The 22,130-nt window shown below is 36.6% G+C and overlaps 1 protein-coding gene across 1 annotated transcript in view; it reads right to left on the bottom strand.

The window, feature by feature from the left end:
• Window positions 1-22,034, bottom strand: part of rimbp2b (RIMS binding protein 2b) — a gene marked incomplete at its 3' end in the record, with an annotated part of 57,311 nt that extends 35,277 nt beyond the window's left edge. Inside the window, exons 1-10 of the mRNA XM_081348491.1 lie at window positions 21,930-22,034; window positions 18,717-18,767; window positions 18,155-18,175; window positions 16,735-16,776; window positions 16,285-16,495; window positions 13,071-13,240; window positions 10,000-10,079; window positions 9,252-9,361; window positions 7,757-8,662; window positions 7,582-7,641 (exon numbers count right to left, since the gene is read on the bottom strand). Of these exons, the coding sequence (XP_081204617.1) occupies window positions 7,582-7,641; window positions 7,757-8,662; window positions 9,252-9,361; window positions 10,000-10,079; window positions 13,071-13,240; window positions 16,285-16,495; window positions 16,735-16,776; window positions 18,155-18,175; window positions 18,717-18,767; window positions 21,930-22,031 (1,753 nt within the window). The 5' untranslated portion in view covers window positions 22,032-22,034. The remainder of the gene's footprint in view (window positions 1-7,581; window positions 7,642-7,756; window positions 8,663-9,251; window positions 9,362-9,999; window positions 10,080-13,070; window positions 13,241-16,284; window positions 16,496-16,734; window positions 16,777-18,154; window positions 18,176-18,716; window positions 18,768-21,929) is intronic.
• Window positions 22,035-22,130: the final 96 nt, after the last annotated feature.

Raw genomic sequence — 22,130 nt, 5'->3', positions numbered from 1 at the left:
AATTAAAAGCATCAATAATAAAAAAAAAATACATCAGAGAGAGGCATTGTGGGAGAAAACACATTCTTTTCACACTTTAAAAGCATGATTTCTTTGCATTGTCTTCATGTTCTTTAAAACTATAAAGCTGGTTTGCACATAGCCACTTCTGATATATTGAAACTAAACTGGGTTTTCACATTTTTTTTTAAATTCTATTGAAGGTAACACTGCAAAATGAAAGCTTATAAAATTAAATGACAATTATAAAATGTTTTTACTTTATAAGGTAAATTGTGCTCTTGCACACCAACCACTATGTAAAATGCTTAAACACACAGTAACCACAATGCTGAAGACTGTGCTTTGGTATTCACCAAACGAAGGGTGGAAAGCACCTCATGTATTCATTGATTCATCATGCTTATTTGATGAAGATACACTACCGTTCAAAAGTTTAGGGTAAGTAGTATTGTTATTAGTAGTAAAGAAATTAATATTTTTTTTATTTAGCAAAGATGCTTTAAATTGATCAAAAGTGACATTATAAGATATTAACAAAATATTTACAAAAAGATTTCTTTCAAATAAATGTTATTCTTTTGAACTTTTCATTTATTGAAGAACCCTGAAATGTATCACAGGTTGATAATAATTATAAATGTTTATTGAGCACCAAATTAAAATGTTTTCTGAAGGATAATTTGACACTGAAGACGTAATGACTTAAAGGAGAACTCCGGTCAGTTTTAACATTGAGCTAATTTTTTTGTACATTTGGAGTGCTGTCAATACAGAGAACAACGACAAAAATCAGTCAGATTCACTCGTGTTCACTCTGAAGGAATCACTCACATTTTCTGTGCACTTGTAATGACACATCAAGGATGTTAAGAGGCTAAAAGCAGGTTTAGTACTTGCCCCATTGAAGTTAACAGGGTGCAAATTTTAAAAATACAATAACACGGTGTAGGCAACACCGATTTTTGTCGTTGTTCTCTGTATTGACAGCACTCCAAATGTACAAAAAAATGAGCTCAATGTTAAAATTGACCGGAGTTCTCCTTTAATATCACAGGAATAAATTACATTTAAAAATATATTAAATTACAAAACAGTTCTTTTAAATTGTAATATTTCACAATATTACTGTTTTTAATGTATTTTTATTTTTAAATAAAATAAATGCAGCCTTGGTGAGTATTCTGGCCCTAGTAATATTAAAGTTTAATTTGTCAGTACTGACACCTCGTGGACATTTTAAGATCTGTCACTTTGAGTAATACATTAGCTATTTGGATTTCAGAGCTCATTGTGCAGATGTGCATCTGCGTCCATCCCGAAAGCACAATCTGTAAGTTTAAAAGGTTTATTTATGCAGTAATATGATTATGTGAATTTTTATAAGTTATGCATACTGTATGTTTAAGAACTATTTACATGTGACATGCTAAATGTAACTCGAGGCACATAATTGTGATGCTAGATTGTTTATTCATCTCTTACATCGCTATGTTGTGTAGGTGATTTATATGCATCTTACATTTGACTGCATCTTACATACTGTTTTGATCCATGTGAAGTGACTAACTTTGTAAGAGATAGCATTTTTTTCAATTTCTTTGTTCATTTGTGTTGCAGTTTCACAAACTGGTCTCCAGTAAAGAGAATTTGACCCTGACTTCTGTCTACGACCTTTTCTGAGGCTTTGCTTAGCCTGCTGCCAAAGCAAAATAAGCAAAGAGAGCAGACAAGTGACTTCTTATATAAACAATAAAAACATTTGAACGGTAGTGTAAATACAAACTTCAGAAATGTGGCTGGTAACCATTCTAGCAATGTTGTGTCTGAGGTCAGCTGAACAATTGGAAAAATACAATAAAAAAAGTTTACTTTTAGTAACTACTAGTGTCGCGGAGCGGGCATGTTACGGATACGTGGTATAAAAAATGTTGGAATAAAAAAACATGTCTAATTAATTGAAATCATGTATTATGAATCATTAAACTTATACAACATTTTTAAAAAAATCTATAATTTTTTTTTCACACCAATTCAGTCTTGTGTTTTTTCTGATAACTGAAGTGATCATTGTGGATTAGTGCGATCATCGAAGAGTTCAAACCTACTTGCTCTCTGACATCAGGATGGTTTCTCTTAATTGATTGTTTAAGTGAGAGCTTGTCACTGGGAAACCATTCAGTTTTAATTAGTGCTTTAGTAGACAAGAATTGTGATGGCATTTAACACAATGAAATGCTTAAATAATTTTGATTAATCCTTAAAATAAAGTTTTGATGATAATTTATTTGTTTTAATGTTTATTATTCACTTATTAATAAAATAGTGACCTTTTTTATTACATTGAGACATATCTAAATTCTACTGTACAACTAATATATTTCTGTCAAGTTAAACCGAACTTTTATTTTGACGGGTTGCCGTGAAGACCTTTGAGTTTCTGGGCCCTATCTTGCACCCAGCGCAATTGACTTTGTACACCGACGCATGTATCATTCCTATTTTGCACCCGCGCAAAGCGCGCTTTTCCCTCCACAGAAGCACGTCACTAAACTAGGGAATGAACTTGCGCTCCCTGGGCGGTTCAGCGCAAAAAAGGAGGCGTGTTCCGGCGCAAACGTTCCTTCATGCTATTTTGCAGGTTTAGAAAACAATTGCGCCACTAACCAGGAAAAAATAGTTTAAAGTCAGTGGCGCGTTGCGCATGTTATTCATAACGCGCATACACTTTGATTCTCTCATCTACACAGAAGCAGCAGTTTTCATTTTTGCAAATCATACATTATTACGATAGATAGATAGATAGATAGATAGATAGATAGATAGATAGATAGTAGATAGATAGATAAATAGACAATTTATTATAAAAGCATACATCTAGCTTACACATTTACCCAAATTATCATACGCCTTTTTAACCGAAGTTAATTTGGGTGGGTTTCTCCATCCCCAACGTCCCTGACGAGAGTGTTGCTCTCCTTGACTGTGAACCGCTCCTGGCGCGCGCCTGGCAAATCCGCCGTTATAATAGGAATCCGCTTTAGAACAAGCACGCCTGCTCTTAAAGGGAATGTGAGATGACGCTCTGATTGGTTTATTTCACGTTACGCCCAAACCACACCTATGAATAATGAAGCTGCTTCAGACCAACCCATTTTAGATTTGCGCCTGGTGCAAGAGTCATTTATCCCGCCGGGAAAATAGCAACAGCGCCAAGACCCGCCCACAAAGTTACTTGCGCTTTGCGCTTTGACACTTGCGTTTCAGATCGTTAAAATAGGGCCCTCTGTGTGTTTATGACACGATGATAGTTTTTCTCAAATGAAGCGGTTAAATGCTCACGAAGTGACTTTCAGAGCGGATCCCCCATACCAAACACCCCCAAAACAATGGTAGGGGAAACACTGTAAGACTAGAATAAGTCATGGAGTATCAACCATAGTGATTTATGAGATATTAAATGGGTCTTCAGAGATAAATGGTCTTCTCTCGACACCAATCAGAACATTAGGATTAATTAACATTCTATACAAATAAAATCTGCAACTGTTAATGATCAGAGGCTTTGCTGAGAGCCACGGCACGGCAGGAGACAGCCATAATAATGCTGACGGCCTTTCATTTCCTCCCTGGACAATGGCTGTCACACTCAGGATCGGAGGGAAAAAAATGAGCTGGCACTGAAAGCATCCTCATATGCATGTCTGCTCTGTTTCTTGGCATTGCGACGAGCGTGTATACGTCTGTGAGTGTGTGAGCCAGTGTGAAATAATGTGGGAGACAGTAAAGAAAGAGCAAGCGAGGACTCCCTCAGAAGCAGAATACCGGGCATCCCCCTGTTCTCCCCCTCCGCCCTCGCCTTTCTCACATCCTCTCTGATTCTGCCTCTTTTCATCTTCAGTCGCTCCGCTTCCCTACTGCGGCAAACGCATTTCCATTCATCACGCATTCATTCATTTCCTCCGCTCTCATTCGTCTGTACTCCAAAGCTTAAAAGCAAGGCATCTTCAGGGTCCTCTGGGAACAGCGTGGAGAGATGAAGAAAAGCAAAATGTAACTCGGCTGATCAACATCTCAGGTAGACGTCTGCGTAATAAAACCAGAGCGACAACATGCCATAGGGTTCTTTTAATGAAGGCAGCTTGTGCTTGTCTACAGTCTCTCTAGGGTAGGAAGCTCATTATGGAGCACTAAACTCTCAGTCTTCCTCCTTTAGCAGGGTGAATTGATGAACAGAAACAGCATAGCAAACATCAAGGTTACACACCTAATGTTAACTGTTATCTGACACATGAGGAACTCCCACAAACAACTGACAACTTATATGATATTCTCTGAGGAAGCACCATCTTCAAAATATTTGGATGAGAAAATAATTGGACAAGGATTATGATGGCTGGTCTCATAGGAATTGGTAGATACAAAGACAAACTGGTTCCCTCCAGTCCAATTTTATCAGAGTCTGCTCAGAGTAGAGATATTTTGATAATTGGCCCTTAAAAGTTGGAAAAAAGTTAAACATTTCTAGATGTAGGGGCAGTAATTCATTTGTAAATGAATAATTGTCGGAACCAAAACAACAATTAAATTGCTGTGACCAAACTGACCATACAACTTTAGTTTTCCTGGAACATGACGTCACTAAACTGTGATGGCACAACTATAAAAGCATCATTCACAAGTTTCTGCACAGCCCTACACCTTATTCCGCCACCTATTCTGTCTACATTGCGACCAAATATCATTCAGCTGATCAGTGATGTTCTCTCACCGACGACGTTGTTGCCTCATTCATTACATCAATTTCTGAACTAACTCCCATTGCTTGTGTCTCCTGCTATCCTGATTAGTATTAGAGTTGTGCAGGGGTGCATCTCTTTTGACCATAAACACCACCAGCTTTAATCGCGGATATGAAAATTAACTTAAGAAAGCTGATTGGTCAAAAATATATATGTGATATATATAGGGCCAATAGCAAAACATAACCTCCAAATACATCTGCATAAACTCACGCTAGCTCTGTCTCTACTGTCTAGCTACTGTAAAAATCCAGGTATTCTTATTATTCATTCAGAATAGGATGAGTATTTAAAAAAGGCCGGGTTAGAAGCAAATAAGTGATAACTTGGGCTGACAATTTAACGTCAATTTACTGCAGTTAAAATAAAAAGTTATGGGTCAGTAAGATTTTATAATGTTTTTGGAAGAAATCTCTTATGATCACCAAGGCTGCATTTATTTGATCAATAATATAGTAAATTAGTAATATTGTGAAATATTATAAGATGTGATGGTAAAGCTGAATTTTCAGCATCATTACTCCAGTCTTCAGTGTCACATGATCCTTCAGAAATCATTCTAATATGCTGACTTGTATGAAGGTAAAACAGTAGCAAAACTCGAAAGCTTGCTAATTTGAATGTGAGAACTTGTAAAATTAATATTTGTATTTGTAAGTTGAAATTTATACTTGCAGCTCTGATGTGAAAAGCTGCATCTATCGATTTGCACACACAGACAATACTCAGAACACCTGTGTTTTGAATTCGAAGTTGCAGATTAATAGTTACAAATGTGTAAAGTGTCATTTACATAAACAAAATGACAGGCACAATTGTGTACTACACATTTATCTTTGTGCTTTAGTTCAGTTTCGTTGTACAACCACAAGTCGGCACTCACAACCTCTCATATCTGGCAGTACAGCTTCAAATCCTAGCGCTTTGACTTTTGCTACTCTTTTTGCGATATGCCTGTAGCAAAACTCACTCGTGCACTTGTAAATGCAGACTTGAGAGAGCAGAGTCGGGGGCGGGGCTGGGGTCGGAATGAAGTCATTTTATTGGTCGATGCCTCACCAATGAACAACGCCAGCCACAATGAAAACATTTATGCTTATGTATCAGCTATTTTTTAAAACGCTTGGAAAATATTTTTATGAAATATCATTAGTTTTACTGGAATAGTTTTATAGAATATGAACGCAACGCGTTTAATTGAGACAGTGGTATTAAAAGACCAAACTCAGGAAACACCATAAAGCATACAGAAAAAAAATGAGCACAGAATATGAACGCAACGCGTTTAATTGTACGTTTTCCTCGAACCCAAGAAAACACTTAATGAGGCTTAATGGACCAACAGTTATAAAATAAAAATTAAAAACAATAAAAAAACACATAATTTGTTCCTTTATTAATAAAACACAGGCAGCGAGTTTATTTGCACTGAACACACATTTGCTTATATATATGCCAATTCCAATGAAAATGCACCTAAATTATCTGATAAGAATGTAAAATGTATACCTTGAAATGCAATGCAAGTCGCTTTGGAAAAATGTATTGTAAATGTTTTAAATATTCACCCTAGCCTAACTGTTGGACACACAAAAACAAACAAAACATAAATAAATTATATATATACGTACGTACGTGTGTGTGTCTTTTAGCCTACAGTCTATGGTATATATATATACCAGATATGGCAAATATATATGGCATACGTCATATGTTTTACGTCATATTCTGTGCTCATCTGCTTTTCTGTAGTATGCATTATAAGCATTGTGTCTACTGAGTTTGATAATATCGTTTATTTATTTTAATATCAGTCTAATGCATTAAGCCATGTTAGTGTTTCAGTGCACGCGGGTTTCGTGACATCATCGAACTCCCATTTCATTGGCTAGGTGCCAACCAATAAAACGTCTCCTTTGACCCCCCCTCCTCCCGCCCCCCTTTCTCTCTCACCGCTTCTGAGTTTCAAGTGCACAAGTTAGTTTTGCACCTGATATATCGCGAAAAGAGTAGCAAAAGTCAAGGCGCGAAATTTGAACTTGCAGTGACAGATTTGAGAAGTTGCAAGTGCCTATTTGAGGTAGTACCGCGAATGTGAACGTAAGATTAAACGCAAAATATATATTACAAGTTTGTGCCTGTCGTTGTATTTCTGTGAATGGCATTTTACACATTTGTGTCTACTCGTCTGCAGCTTCAGATTCAGAATACAGGTTTGTGACTATTATCTGCGAGTGCAAATTTCAAAATTCAACTTCAGATTTTTATTTTACAGGTTTTCACATTGGGGCTGTGAGTGTAAATGTTCATGTACAAGTACGAATATTTATTGTACAAGTTCTCAAATTCACATTTACATGCTCTCGAGTTTTGCTACTGTTTTACCTTCATAGACTTGGTGCATAAGAAAAATGTCTTATTATCAATGTTAATCTTTTCGTGGAAACCGTGAGACGTTTTTTTCAGGATTCATTCAAAAGAACAGCATTTATTTGAAACAGAAATCTTTTGTAACATTATAAATGTATTTCCTGTTACTTTTAATCTAGTTAATGCATCCTTGCTGAATAAAAGTAAAAATTTCTTAATAAAATAATAATTAATATTTATAAATATATATATATTTTTAATATTATATAATAAATAATTAACTGTATATTAATTGCATCTTACTTCATATTACAACTATATAATGTCTATATATTTAAAGGAAAACAACAACAACAACAACAATGGCCCCTTACTTGTATGTAAATTCTGTAATAAGAAATGTTCCTACCATTGAAGCAATTCAATCTTGAAGTATCAACTTCACGTTTTTGCAAGAACGCATGGCGATCTGCGACGCAACGAAATATTATGCAATTAATCTGATTGAATGTTTCAATCGATTAACAGCGCTAGTAATAAGATGTAAAATCACTCACTCATGAACGTGCAGAGAGTGCACTCACCGGCTGGCTGTGTGCAGAACTCCACCGAGACCTCCTTCTTCTCCCTCTGCTCAAGGGGAAGCTGCCAGGGCACCTGATGGGGTCGGGCCACCACCCGTATCTTATACACAGTCATGGGCTTCAGGTTGTAGAAGTGGTATTTGTACCCTCCAGGCTTCACTACATCATACTCCCCATCATTCAGGAAGATCATGTGGCTGTAGTTACTGTTGCTCGGCATCCAGGTGAGTTCAGCCGAAACTTGTGTGATGTTCTCCACACGAAGGTAATAGGGTGCCACCACCACATCTTTCCCCACCAGCAGTGTGCAGCGCAGCGGATCGGAGAGCCCCCGCTCTGTCATGCTCTGGATGGAGATGCGGTGAGTACAGGAGGCCAGGTTCAGCTTCTCGATCAAAGACTTGGTGCGGCCGCCGAAGGGCACGCTCATGCGCACCTCCTGATCCACCAGCACGTTGTAGCCACTGATGGGCGTCCACCCAGGCAAAACCACTGGAGGCTCCCAGCTTATAATGACACTCTTGGCCAGCTGTTTGATCAAGGTAATGCGGCGGGGGTAAGGCACGATGTCTTCTCCGATCTCATCAATGTTCACGTCCAGCGTGCCTGTGCCGTTGCTGCAGGGTCCCAGAAAGTCCATGCCCAGCCCAATGCTCATGCCCAAGCTGCTCACCCCACTGCTGCTGCTGGTGCCCGTCCCGGTACCCGAGCCCAGGGCATCCAGCCTGTCTGAGAGCAGCGTGCTGAGCGTGCTCACGGCGCTGCTCGGCATGGAGGGGGGGCTGTGGTTGAGGTAGGACGGTTCCTTGATGCGGTCCAAGAGAGGAATCGAGGGAAGCTCCTCGTCCTGGACAAAGTCCACAAAGTTGGAGGGAACGAGACCCTGCTGTCCATCCAACAACTCCCCTGAAGTGCAGAAAAGGGCATTGAGTGGTGAAAAAGAGCATGAGGGAGAAAAGACTATTCATGCTACAAAAAGATATTGTTATTAGGAAATATGTCACCATGGGAAAGAAAACTGCACTTGTCAATGTCTTCTTACAGTGACTGCTTACACTATATTGTTCACACTGAGGAAACAGTAGCAGTCGAACACTACTATTTAAAAGACTGGGGTCAGTAAGAATTTTTTTCAATTCAAGAAATTGACACTTTTATTCAATAAGATGCATTAAATTGATGACAATAAAGGTGACAGTAAAGGCATTTAAAATGTTACAAAAGGCTTCTATTTTTTTATAATGTGAAACGTAAGACTGAAGAAAAGACTGTGAAAATTAAGCTTTGCCTTCACAGAAATAAATTACATTTTATTCAAATAGAAAACAGTTATTTTAAATTGTCATCATATTGCACAATTTATTTGATCAAATAAATGCAACCTTGTTGAGCAGAATACCTTGAAGAGACTTTCTTTCTTAAAAAATCTTATTGACCTCAAACTTTTGAATGACAGTATATAACCACTCTGAGGTAGTCCTGTATTATGACACACCTTCATAGAAGCCGTCCTCATCCATGGTCCCATAAACATACAGGTACTTCCCAGCCACCAGGGGGAGCTCTGCTTCAGGATGTTCATTGGGGCCATCGTAAGGGTTATAACTGCACAGAGGACACGCTGTATTCAATTCATATTTTTTTTTGTTTTTTTTTTGTAAGGTATATTCTTGATTAAATCAAACCTAACGAAGAAATGTATATGTTTTGATGGTAAACTATTAGTGGAAAATGCTGATATAACTGATATTTCCCTAAAATGTTAAACAAAACATTGCTTGGTTTGTTCGGGCATCCTGGCCAGCTTGATATAGTGGAGTGCAACCTGTTTGAAACATTATTTTTCATTATTTCAGTAAAAACCATCTGGTGACGCTAGTGGAGCCAATGGGCAAGCTGGCTGAAAGGTTTAAAGCAAAAATGTGAAGCTCGTATTTTTGGTAAATCTTTTCTATGATTGTATGACAGCGTATTTTAAACGTTTATCTGCTGTGCTTGGTAGATGAGTCAAAATTCTCATCTGTGGTAATTGATTGTGTGCACAGATGTTGTTGATACACTTAACTTGTACTTAACACAGACTTGATACAGTCCCTAACGCTATTCTACACCTAATCATTACAGCTAATGGCATGATATAACAAATCATTACAGCTAATGACACACTATAACCTATTATTACAGCAAACGTCCAATTGTAACGTATGGTAACATATTACAACAGCTGTAGTGGATCCACTTACTTGTAACGGGCAACACACAGTCTCACTTTGCCTGTGTATCTGGACTTAGACCTGGGGGACGATCCGGGCTCTTTATCCATCTAAAAGAGAAAGAGGGCATTAAAAATGTCTTGCATATGGGCCCAGGGCATGACTTGCTACGCCACTGAAACTCTTAGACCTCAAGATCGGATTTGGAAACCAAATCTGATTGTGTGCAGTGTGAACAAAGCCTAAGAATGTCAATGACAAATCAATGGGTTGTAAAGAGAATACATGGTTTTGATTTTTGATAATTTTTTAGGGAAAAACTGAAATCTGAATTAATTGAGAACAAATTCCCGTGTGCAATCTGATAATGTGGGCGATTAAGCCAATAGCACCAGCGGAGCACAGTCTGAGCAGACAGATTGGACTATTCACACCCACACACAATTTCTCTCACACACACACACACAGTCTGTCAGTGTATACTGTAATTATTCTCATAATGGCCAAATCACTGTGGTACGACACACTACTAGAATCTACTTTTCTCTTTTGGGTTTTTATATGTTAGAATAGATTCTATTCTATTCATTTGACTCTATACAAACTTTATTTGTAGACAATTTCAGTGTTTTATAAATTTTAACTTTATAATAAATTTAAGTCAAATTTTAAATTATTAAAAAAAAAATGTTATTGAAAATTCTCCATTGATTTGCATTGTTGCCTTTCAAAATGAAGAGGTTAAATCATTGTAATATTCGCATACTGAATTGCTATTAGACTTCTTTCTTACATTTATTTGGAATTTTTTTCTTTCTGGCATCTTTTAGCCATCTATAGCTGCCTTTATCGGTTCTAATTCTTGCATTTACTTTACACACAGAACAAAAGTCTAAAACCTATTAAGGGGTCATGAACTGAGAATTAAAATTTTCCTTGATCTTTTGACAGTTAAGAGTTCGTTATACTATAAAAAATACCCTGTAAGTTTCAAAACTTCCTTGTTATTCCAAAAACTTGCTTTTATTGAAACTAAGGCCAGAAAACGACAGGATCTAAAAAGTGGTGACTTATGATGTCACAGAGCAGCGAAAGACCAATGTGAATGTCTCAGCAGTGCATTATTCATTTTACTGTGGATTATTTGGTAAATTTCGGCGCAGACGATATGGATCTGCCAGCAACGCCCCAAACATGCAAGTAATCATGTTCAAGTTCAGACAGATTATCTCTCAAAATCGTTCAATTCTGTTTATGCATCAGTAAATCAAGCCAGTGACTCAACTTCACTTCAGATCAACTTCACGTCATTTCTCTTAGTAGGATGAAAATATGGAAGCTTGTTTCCACCACTGAATAAAACATTTTAAAAGATAATTGCGACTTTTTATCTCACAATTGCGAGTATACATCTCGCAACTCTTACTTTATTTCTCAGAATTGCGAGATATAAAGTCAGAATTGCGTGAAATAAAGTTTTATAAAAGTCAGAATTCTGAGATATACAGTAAAGTCAGAATTCTGAGATATAAAGTCAGAATTGCGAGATATAAAGTCGCAATTGCGTCTTATAAAGTCAGAATTCAGACTTTTTTTCTCGCAATTGCGACTTTATATCACACAATTCTGACTTTATATCTCAGAATTCTGACTTTACTGTATATCTCAGAATTCTGACTTTTATAAAACTTTATTTCACGCAATTGCGACTTTATATCACAATTCTGACTTTATATCTCAGAATTCTGACTTTATATCACGCAATTCTGACTTTATAACACATAATTGTGAGTTTATATCTCGCAATTCTGACATCTTTTCTCAGAATTGTGAGATATAAAGTCCAATTCTAAGGGGGAAAAAAAGACAGACTTTTTTTTTTTTTTTTACCTTAGAATAGTTTATATCTCACAATTCTGACTTTATAACACGTAATTGCGACTTTATATCATGCAATTCTGACTTTATATCTCCCAATTGCGTGTTTTAAAGTCAGAATTCTGAGATATAAAGTCAGAATTGCGTGATATAAAGTCGCAATTGCGAGAAAAAAAAGTCTGAATTCTGACTTTATAACACGCAATTGTGACTTTATTTCACGCAATTCGGACATTATATCTCGCCATTCTGACTTTAAAACACGCAATTGCGACTTTATTTCACGCAATTCTGACTTTATATCTCGCAATTCTGAGAAATAAAGTCAGAATTGCGAGATGTCGCAATCGCAATTGTGAGATAAAAAGTCGCAATTATCTTTTTTTTTTTGTGTGTGGCGGAAACAAGCTTCCATATGAAAATAATCTTATTTAAACTGTGATTAAATTACATACATAAAGCGATCAAAGAACGCTCTTTCCAATCACCCAAGCTGTCAATCACACAGCTCAAGTTTATCTGGACACTTGCCAAAATGTTATGTAATCGATGCTGTTACAATGTACAACGAAGCTCTTACTGTATTTACATCGTGTTTGCATTGTTATTTGGTGAAAGCATTCGTGAAAGTGCAGAAATTGCGTTCACGCGATCAACAGACTGTATGTCATCTGCTCAATGCTAATCACTGCAACCTTTCATGTGATGAGAATACATCTAACTTTTCACGATTCGTTAATCTCGATAGCTGTAATAGTAAAAACATAGTAAAAGATTTCGAGAGAGTTCCACTTGTAATACTAGCTATTTCATATGCAAACATGTCAACCAATCACAGCAGTGGGCGTTTACACTGAAGTCTCACAGCAGACACGCCCTTTCAAACATAGCGTTCAAATCAGGCTTGGAAAAATGCCTTTTATTTCTAGATTATGAATTTTTTTTTATGTGAAAATCATACTAACATTATAAGGGCACCCCAGGAAACATTATAAAATAATAATATAATCCAGTTCATGACACTGTTTTTGTGCTGGCTTTGCAAGCACTGGTATTTCATTCAGAAAAATGTTAATCTAAACTATTTTATTCTGTAGAACCGCACTTCTTTTTCTATATTTAACTTTCGGTTTAAAATATTAAACTAAAATGAAAGTGTGAAGGGTTAACATTAAAGGTAAAACGAACTGACACTGACTGGTTGGTTTGTTTGAGATACTCACAGCAGTGGCGATGACGGGCCGCACCTCTGAGAGGAAGGCCCGTCGTGGGCTGGAGGGTGTGCTTCGTGACAGGAAGGTGGGTTTAACAGACAGGAGCTCTACCTTCTCCCCCTCAGTCATCTGCAGAGGCCGAATGAGCTCTGAGATCTTACTCATCGAATCCTCATTACCTTCACACACACACAAAAGTGACTGATTACTTCATTACTGTGTACAGCCCCATCTCAGCACATCATCACTGCTGTTGATCTTATCAGCCTTCAGATTTTTCAGCATTAGATATTGTTTCATATGGTCTAATTGGAAAGGAAAGGGATAAAAGATGGCAAACTGAAGATAAACAAATATGAAGTGAACTATAATCAATCAATCCCGTACATGAATGAATATACAAAAGGGATTTGGACAGAAACTATACACTACTGTTCAAAAGTTTGGGGTCGTTAAGATTTTTTCATGTTTTTAAAAGAAGACTCTTATGATCACCAAGGCTGCATTCATTTGATCAAAAACACAGTAAAAATTACTTCAGTCTTCAGTGTCACATGATCCTTCAGAAATAGTTCTAATATGCTGACTTGGTGCTCAAGAAACATTCCTTATTATTATGTTGCAAAGAGTTGCTTTACATTATAAACGTCTTTAACTTTTGATCAATTTAATGCATCCTTGCTGAATAAAAGTATTAATTAAAAAAAGTGGCAAAACTTAAAACCAAATGCCATTTATTTTAAACAAATAAATCAGCTTCAAAATGATAAAAAAATCATTGATATATTGATATACTATTAAACAATTAAGCCAAAAAGCCACTATCTGGTTGTCAAACAGCAAAAAATGACAAAATTACGTTAGTTCTGAGAACATTATTTGTTTGCAGATGCAAATTGATTTTACAGTTTTTCTCGATTGCTTAAAGACTATAACCAGGCTTTTGAACTAAAATTTCAAAACCATAACGCCATTTATCAAAAAGCACACCCATTTCACTCAACTATAAACACTATTCCCTGTCTTGACACATGAGTCAGATTTGTTGAACTGTCACTGCAAAACTCTACACACAAATCCCTTCATTTCTCATTGCTTAGACAATGTTGTCATTTAGAAAGCACTAGCATTCAATATTGTTCACTCAAGTCAGTACAGCTTCAGCTCAGTTAGCACACAATTACTCAGGTGGAAACACAAAGAGTCAAAATTTAACACACATCAATCAGAACCTTCAATAGATAGATAAAAGGGCCCAAATCAGTTTATTGCGTTTTGGAACAATGGATCCAGAAAGACATGAAGGAAGAGGGATAAGAATGAGGAGGCAAGGACAAGAAGACAAGCAATCTCAGATTGCCACTCTAGTTGCCCATGTGTTAGTCAGTGGTATGACTATGAGGGAGGCTCGGCTACGAGTAAGGCCAAATATGAGTCGCTTTACCGTCGCCTCGAGAACCTTCAGGGAGGTGTGGTGGCAAACACAATTCTATCACTGAATAAGAGACAAACATTTCCAATAGTCTTTGATGAGGTTTATTTTCTTGCAAGAAAAGGCCAGCAGTCATACAGTCACAAAGTGTGGCTGCAGAGTGTGACAGAGAAGGGAGGGCATCCTTCAACCTTTATAGTCTTGACTCCCAGAATGTTATCTTTCTAAGCAAATGATGGTATTTCAACCATATGTGGAACATTCTTAGACGTGTCCATCATATTGTCTCCTTGAGTGGAGGCCCTCCTGTCACGTCCCAACACTCTTTACCATTCCAATACAATTCGAATTCCAATATGGTTTGTGTGTGCTCTTTTACTGTCATATGTTGGTCACACACACCTTACTGTAAGTAAATATAAAAAAAAAATTAAAGGAGAGAGTAAAAAAAAAGAGTAAAAAAAAAAATGAGTAAAACAGGAAAAAAAATTTTTTTTGTGTATGTGTTTTCTGTGTATGAATAAAAATGTGCCATTGTATACACTGGTTGTGTCTTTTGTGTTCATCATGTGAAAAGGTTTGTGATGGGGGAACCACAAGCAACATAACTTACCAGTTTTGGAAATGTTGTTTTAAATTTATTGCACCAGTGTCTTAGACTATGTTGTAGTGTGTGTGATTTTGAGGGCTTGTGTGCCCTGTCTGAGGGCAAAGTTTGGTTTTTCAGCAAGAGTGAATGGTTTTGAGTGTAGAGCTTCATTTTGACCTGAGAATAGGATGTTTGGGGAATTGGGTGTGACGTTATGGATTTGTGTTTGTAGTTTTGAGAATACGAGGCATAGTTTTAAGAAATGTGTTTAAGCAATCGAGAAAAACTGTAATATTCCCCAAAATATTCCAATTATGTTGAGGTCCTTGAGGTCATTTATTTATCTACTATTTTGTAAATTTATTAGAATGAATTAGGGATGGCGAAAACTAAATATTTTCTTGACCGACCACCGAGCCTCATTAGCCGGTTGAAACCGGTTAACCGATTAGTTTAAAATATGCTAAACTATTTGAAATAACAGCCATTTCGAGCCGCGCCTGCAATTTCGCAACTCTGTCGCATCTCTCTGCCGCTCTGTATGTAATCGGAGGACAAATGGCTCCTTAGTTTCGAAATGGTTTGGGTACAAGGTGATCGCGTTGAAAATAAAGGCGTTTGTCTAGCGTTAGAAGCTCATTTGAAACATTGCCGCGGCTCATAAGAAAATGACAGCTCCGAAGAGATGCCGCTTTAGTTTGAGGTAGTGCTAACAATAATAGAGAAAGATGATGATTCCTGTCGGCTGCCCTGGCTCTAACCTCAAGTGTTTTAGCCTGTAGCCTTTACTTTTCGCGAACCCAAAAGCTGTGACCTCGCGCCAAATGTTTTTATTGGTTTATTAAGTACAAACAGGCAAGTTATGAAAAATTGATTGTGAGGGAATTGTTCACTTCACACAAAAAGATCTTGGAATGAGATGGCTAACTGTCGTAGTGTTTAGTCCACTGTCTATAATAGCCTAATTTAGAGATCACTTTTTTTTTTTAACCGACTACCGACAACTTTGACAGGTTAACGTTGATACGGTCAACCATCGGTCAAACGGTCATCGGTTAACATCCCTAGAATGAACGAAACAGTAAAATGTCAAATATGGATTTTCAGCACCAAAGAAACCATACCATGCTGCTTTCTACATTACTCTGTTAACTATTTCAGGAAGTGTCAACACATGATCTTCTTCAGAGTGCATACAGTACCTTTCCCGGAGGGGGCAGAGAGGCCGTTGAGGAGCTGGGAGAGAGTGAGGGGTTTGGTGGGTGAACCGGGAGAGTCGCTCCCTGTGAGCTGACTGCTGCTCAGGATGTCTAACTTCCCAGCCTGCAACCTGAACTTCTCCAACTCTTTAGACAGCAGGTTAAACTGCTCACTCTGCGTCCGACATTTTTCCTCCAGTTCTCTCACTTTAGCCTGGAAAGAAAAGGAAAAGAGAAAGGCTAGCGTTAAAAACCGTACAGAGACCAATTCGGTCTGGTCTGTAATAAAAAGCAAGACTCTAGCAACAGTGACATTTACAATAGTTAACATCTGCACTTCACATTAACTAACCGAACAAAGCTAATGAATGGAGCCAACGAACTCTACCAGCTGTGGTAAGCAACCTACAATACTACAAGAATGGCCCACATCTAAAAGGAGGTTTTTCCTACCAAAAATCGCATTGTGTTCTTAGTGCGAAGGACACTTCTCAGCTTCAGACACCAACAGAATCAAACAAAGACAGGAGTCAATCTATGTTCAGCTGTTATTGTACAACAAATCTCTTTTTTGGTCATGAAGTTAGCAATGGGAAGTAATATTACATGGAGGAGGGTACCACACATGCCAAAATAACAGTAAAAGCTGTTTATGCCTGATGATTTGACGAAACTTACATGAATACTTGTACATCAATACTATTAACTGCATTAGAGGTGTGAGTTTGCATTTTAATCATGTCAAAATGGACATTGACTTGTGCATTATGTTTATGCACAAGTTACAAGTTCACATAAATCACTAAGCAGGGCTTTTTGGGCAAGGAAATTAAAGGAGGGTGGTGGAAGGAAGACATGACACGTCCTGCAATCCATCAGTCATGTTTATTGTTGCTGATCTGATCTGCAAACGCACATATCCATGAGGCGCTAACAGCATTCAGCACAAGGCAGCACACATGCATCGCAACACAGGAAGAGCAGAAAAGATCAGGCAGTGAATGAGAAACTTTAACCACTGAGAACAAACTTACTTTCATGAATATGCCCTCAACTATAGGCTGCCCTCATCTTCATTTATCTCCTGTTAAGCATCAGTACTATCAAAAAAATCCAAAATAAAAACTGCCACTCAAGAGGAATGAGGGTACAGCTGGATGGTTTCAAACAATCTGGTTTAAAAAAATCTACAGTAGAAGACAATTTTTTACCGTTTGTTAAAGATGGCAGAGTTTGTGATTAGTTAATTATCTATTTGGATGACAAGTATATGCCACCACCCATTTTACATACATTTTACATAGCAATAACAAACAATTCATTAAAATATTTAAATATAATCATATTTTTTTTATTTAATTTTATATTGATATTTTTATTTAATGTATACTATTTAATACATATATTGTTAAAATAGTTTTAATTTAATGTAATAATTATTTTATATCAATAACATTAAAAACAAATCAAATTCTAATTTAATTATTAGCAACATGATATACTGTTATTAATAATAGTATTTTTATATATATATATATATATATTTTTTTTTTAAATGCAATAAAAAGCAGTTGTTTGGCATCGAATACAAAAGCATGCAAAACGTGACCTGTTTTTACACCTTAAACATTTATAAAACACATAAACAACTTTGTCAGGTACGTATAAAATGACTATGAAGTTTGATGGTTTCTCCTAAAACGGTTCAATATTTTGATCTATGGCGATATAGATCAAAGATATTAATCAAACGTTTACAGACCGATCATGGATATGAGCAGTAATTGACAGGACAGCTAAACGAGGTGACAGGAACTACCCCAATGAGTCACACGGGGAGGGAGAACTTTGAGGAAAAGTAACTCGAAAATACCTGCATGCTGTCCAAGTGATTCTGTATATGCAAACAAACAAAAACAAAAACAAAAAAGACCAGTAACATAGTGACAAGAGATGTAAGAAACCAAACAAATCACAGTTACACACACAAGCATTTCTTTAGTTTCAGAAGTCACAAACACCCAACATGAGTACTTCCCCCCTCCCCCCATTTCCCATTAACTGCCAATTAATGGCAGCAATGAATGAAAAGAACAAAGCAGAATATGGTAAATAAATCATAAAATGTACATCAAAGAGATGTACATTAGTTTAAAACATTAAATAATGAAACTAGTCAGTGAGGATGTGTACACAAGAACATACTTTATTCGTTTATTTAATAAATTTGTCTGAATAACTCAAAATAAAACGGTGTTAGCTAAGATGTGATTCACATGGAAGCAAGATTTTTGGCTAATATGAGAAAATACATGATGACGCATGTGGAATGTGCTGTACTTTAAAGGTCAGCCAAGATACGATTTAAAATTCATGCTTATATGCACACTCACAAACACATGCACTAACACTCATGAGAAGACATCGTTACTCACCTCTAACAGATGGACGGCACCTTCATGTTCCTTCTTAGCCTCAACCTGAGCCTATAAACAACATAAAAATAATATATAACACCATTAATACCAAATCAGTCACTGACATGCTCTTAATAAAAGTCATGGCCAGAAATATTCCTATATGTTCCCACATCTCTCTGTACTGGCAGATCGGCCCATCTTTTGCAAGCTGCTCCAAATCTCAGATTTGCATTTTCAAAGATATTTAGATCTGAATTTATTGTGTGGTGATTTTAATGATTCCTGTGTGTTTTAAGTGTTTAAGCATTGATTTTTGACATACAACACAAACAGGCTAAAGAACTGATTATAAAGTATTTGTAAAAATAGAAATGTTTGGAATTAATCTAGTAAACATGTTCATACACTGAGGGAAAAAAAACTCCTGGGAAATATTAATATTAATATTTAAACAAATGGTTTTAATTACATTTATTAAAATATCTTTAACTTTGCTAGACATATACATTTCTTTGATTATTGCCAAAGCTTTGCCATTTACCAAATCGTTTTGTTTAAAACCAATTATTTTATTTGTCTTATAATACACAATTTTATGAAATGCATTCATTCATAATTCATAATATAATTCAATTTGTTCAGTTAGATGGAAATTTGTCATATACTTGAAATGCAAAAATGCAAATTCTAGTACCGGGTTTGGTTGATTAAGCTGTAGGCAACGCAGACCGACGCAGTGTATTGTAAGGTCATATATTGTAACTCTCAGCAGCTGTGCAAAACAGTCTTCAGTTCCACATGAACAGAAAAATGAATGGAGATAGACCTTTAGAACAACAGAACTGCGTTCTAATGTCATGACTTCTGATGAGTACGCGTGTGTGTCATTTCCTCTTTGTTTATTCTCCTCTGTAATCACGGTGCTCCATTCAATAAAGACAGACAATAACTCAAACGTTTCAGCGGGTGACAATGTTCTCGCATTCTTGAGAAAATGTCAGATTTGATCACCTGCTCTGCCGTTTCATTAGAGAGTCATTTACTCTGGGCGGTGAGACAGCAGCACTTTTCTCTTCATTCAAAAGAGAAATAAGTGGAATATATCAGCAAGTTACCTGAAACTGCTGAAACACCTTTTCATTAAACATCTCTCTTCATTAGGAGCACTTTGACAGCTGGATTTTAATATTGGGTGTTTCTTCAACTTCAGGCAATTTTGTGTGGGGGGTTGATTTTTAATTAAAACTAACTTCTTTCTTTTTACTATATGAAAGTCACATTAAAACTCAAATCTCAGAAACTTTTTTACCACGCTTAATCATTCATCTTTTCAAAATATAATAAAATGTAAAGATTTGTATTGTCCTAGCTAGTTTCTATCTTAAATTGTGAAAATCCATTATAAAAAAGGAGCAATTCCAATAGTGTCCTCACACCATCGGTGCTCGGCCCTAAATATGGTACACATTTCTAAATATTAAATTCTAAACAAAGAGCATAAATAACCCATTTAAATCTAAATGTAAAATTTTTGGTTGTGTTGGGACAAAGGTTTTTTATCCCCCCAAACAAGCTGTAATTTTGACAAATGATCCAAAATATTTGAAAATACTATTTAACTGTATAATACTATGAAATCAGCCTTAGCAAAACAAAGTCCATTTTCCAGTCATGTTATTGTAAAAAAAAATATATATATTAAAGGCAAATTATTTAAAAAAAATAAGACACACATACAGCCCCATAGAAATAGAAGGTAAGAAATACTTCCAGTCCAAAATCATCTGACAAAAACCCACCAGCTGATTTACCATCTAAACCAGCTTTGACCAGCAGAGCCAGCCCGAGGCATAAGCGAACTAAGCGGCTGCTCAAGGTTTTTTTTTTTTTTTTTTTTTTTTTTTATACATATTAATTAACTTAAACAAGTGACATAAATGAATGAATTAATGACTAATTCAAGACAAGAAAATTCTGATATCATGATCAATATACCTGCCTACAACTGCTGCTGTGTCTGCCAGTGTTTAAGTCATGCGCATAACCTCACGTGCATAGACAATTTGTGCGCAAAGTCACGGTAATGTTAAGCCATGTCACAAAAATTTTATTTGATCAATGATTGATGATTGACATTTAAATCAATGATTTATCCTTTAAATTGAATAATATTCAGAACAGAACAAGAATAAAAAATAACTATAAACAAGCCAAAACGAAATAATTTAAAGCGAAAGTGAAAGTAAGCGGCGTTGGGCTCACGTATCTCTCTTATTAGAATCAAAATGTTTCAACATTCGCGATGTATTTGGATGGTAAACTATTCTTTATTATAGGCTTTGTACTTCACTCACGTTCCAATATCAACGGAAAAAATCACCCTCTTCACACGCACAAAAATATGCTTGGAAACATCACAGTGGAGCAGTGCTTACGCTGAATGTACGAATTGTACTACTGACTATTTAAACAGAGCAGTGTCATTTTTATATGTTAGGTTGACTATTTTATTATTATATTTTATTACGGCTATAATGAACAGGCTGCGATGTCAAGATTACACTGCTGGAATATGTTGTGTGTGTGTGTGTGTGTGTGTTTGTTTGTTTGTTTGTGTGTGTGTGTGTGTGTGTGTGTGTGTGTGTGTATGTATGTGTGTGTGTGTGTGTGTGTGTGTGGCGCGGGCGCGATCGAACAGTGGAAACATAAAAACATACTCCGTCATGTTCATACAAGACATCATTCAAACTGCAAAGTGTTGCAAAACGTTGGAGGATATTTTGCACATAATTTATTTAATATGTTTTGTGAGTTTGTTTTCAGAAGTTTCAAAGAGTTAGTAAAAGAGTAAAGAAAAGTTAAAACTTTTTAAGTATCTATTTTTTATTAAGTATTTATTTTGTATTAATACATAACCTCATTGTTTTAATTTATAATGTAACATTATAGCGTGACATTTGTGTCAATAATCGTCAAGCACCCGTGGTGGGAGGGGCCCCCAAATCAAATTCTGCTTAGGGCCCCCAAAAGGCTCAGGCTGGCACTGTTGACCAGACTGAAACCATGTAAAACAGTTTATCCCCAAAATCCAGTCTCGATTAATGAGTTTAGTGAATGTGTTTAATCAGACAGCAGAAGCCTTAAGCATGACACAAGGTCTTATACACTGTAGTCTGTGCATGAGTTCGATCCTATGGTATGATGTGGTTGGAAACCCTGACCTCTCACCTTCTGCAGAAGGTCAATCTCCTGCTGCTTGGCACTGAGGACGGCCAAGGCTTGTTCATGCTCTAATTCTAGCTGCTGCCTCCTCTCTGCAGCCTCTCGCATATGCTGGGAAAGAGAGAAGAAAGAGCAAGAGGTAAGAGGAAACTCAGCAAAGGATGAACACAGACAGAATGAGAGCGACCATCAATCATTGTTGAAGGG

This window comes from Scardinius erythrophthalmus, assembly GCF_964197995.2.
Source record: "Scardinius erythrophthalmus genome assembly, chromosome: 20".
NCBI lineage: Eukaryota > Metazoa > Chordata > Actinopteri > Cypriniformes > Leuciscidae > Scardinius > Scardinius erythrophthalmus.
The sequence above is the reverse complement of the archived record's forward strand: the minus strand, read 5'-3'. Positions and strand labels throughout refer to the sequence as shown.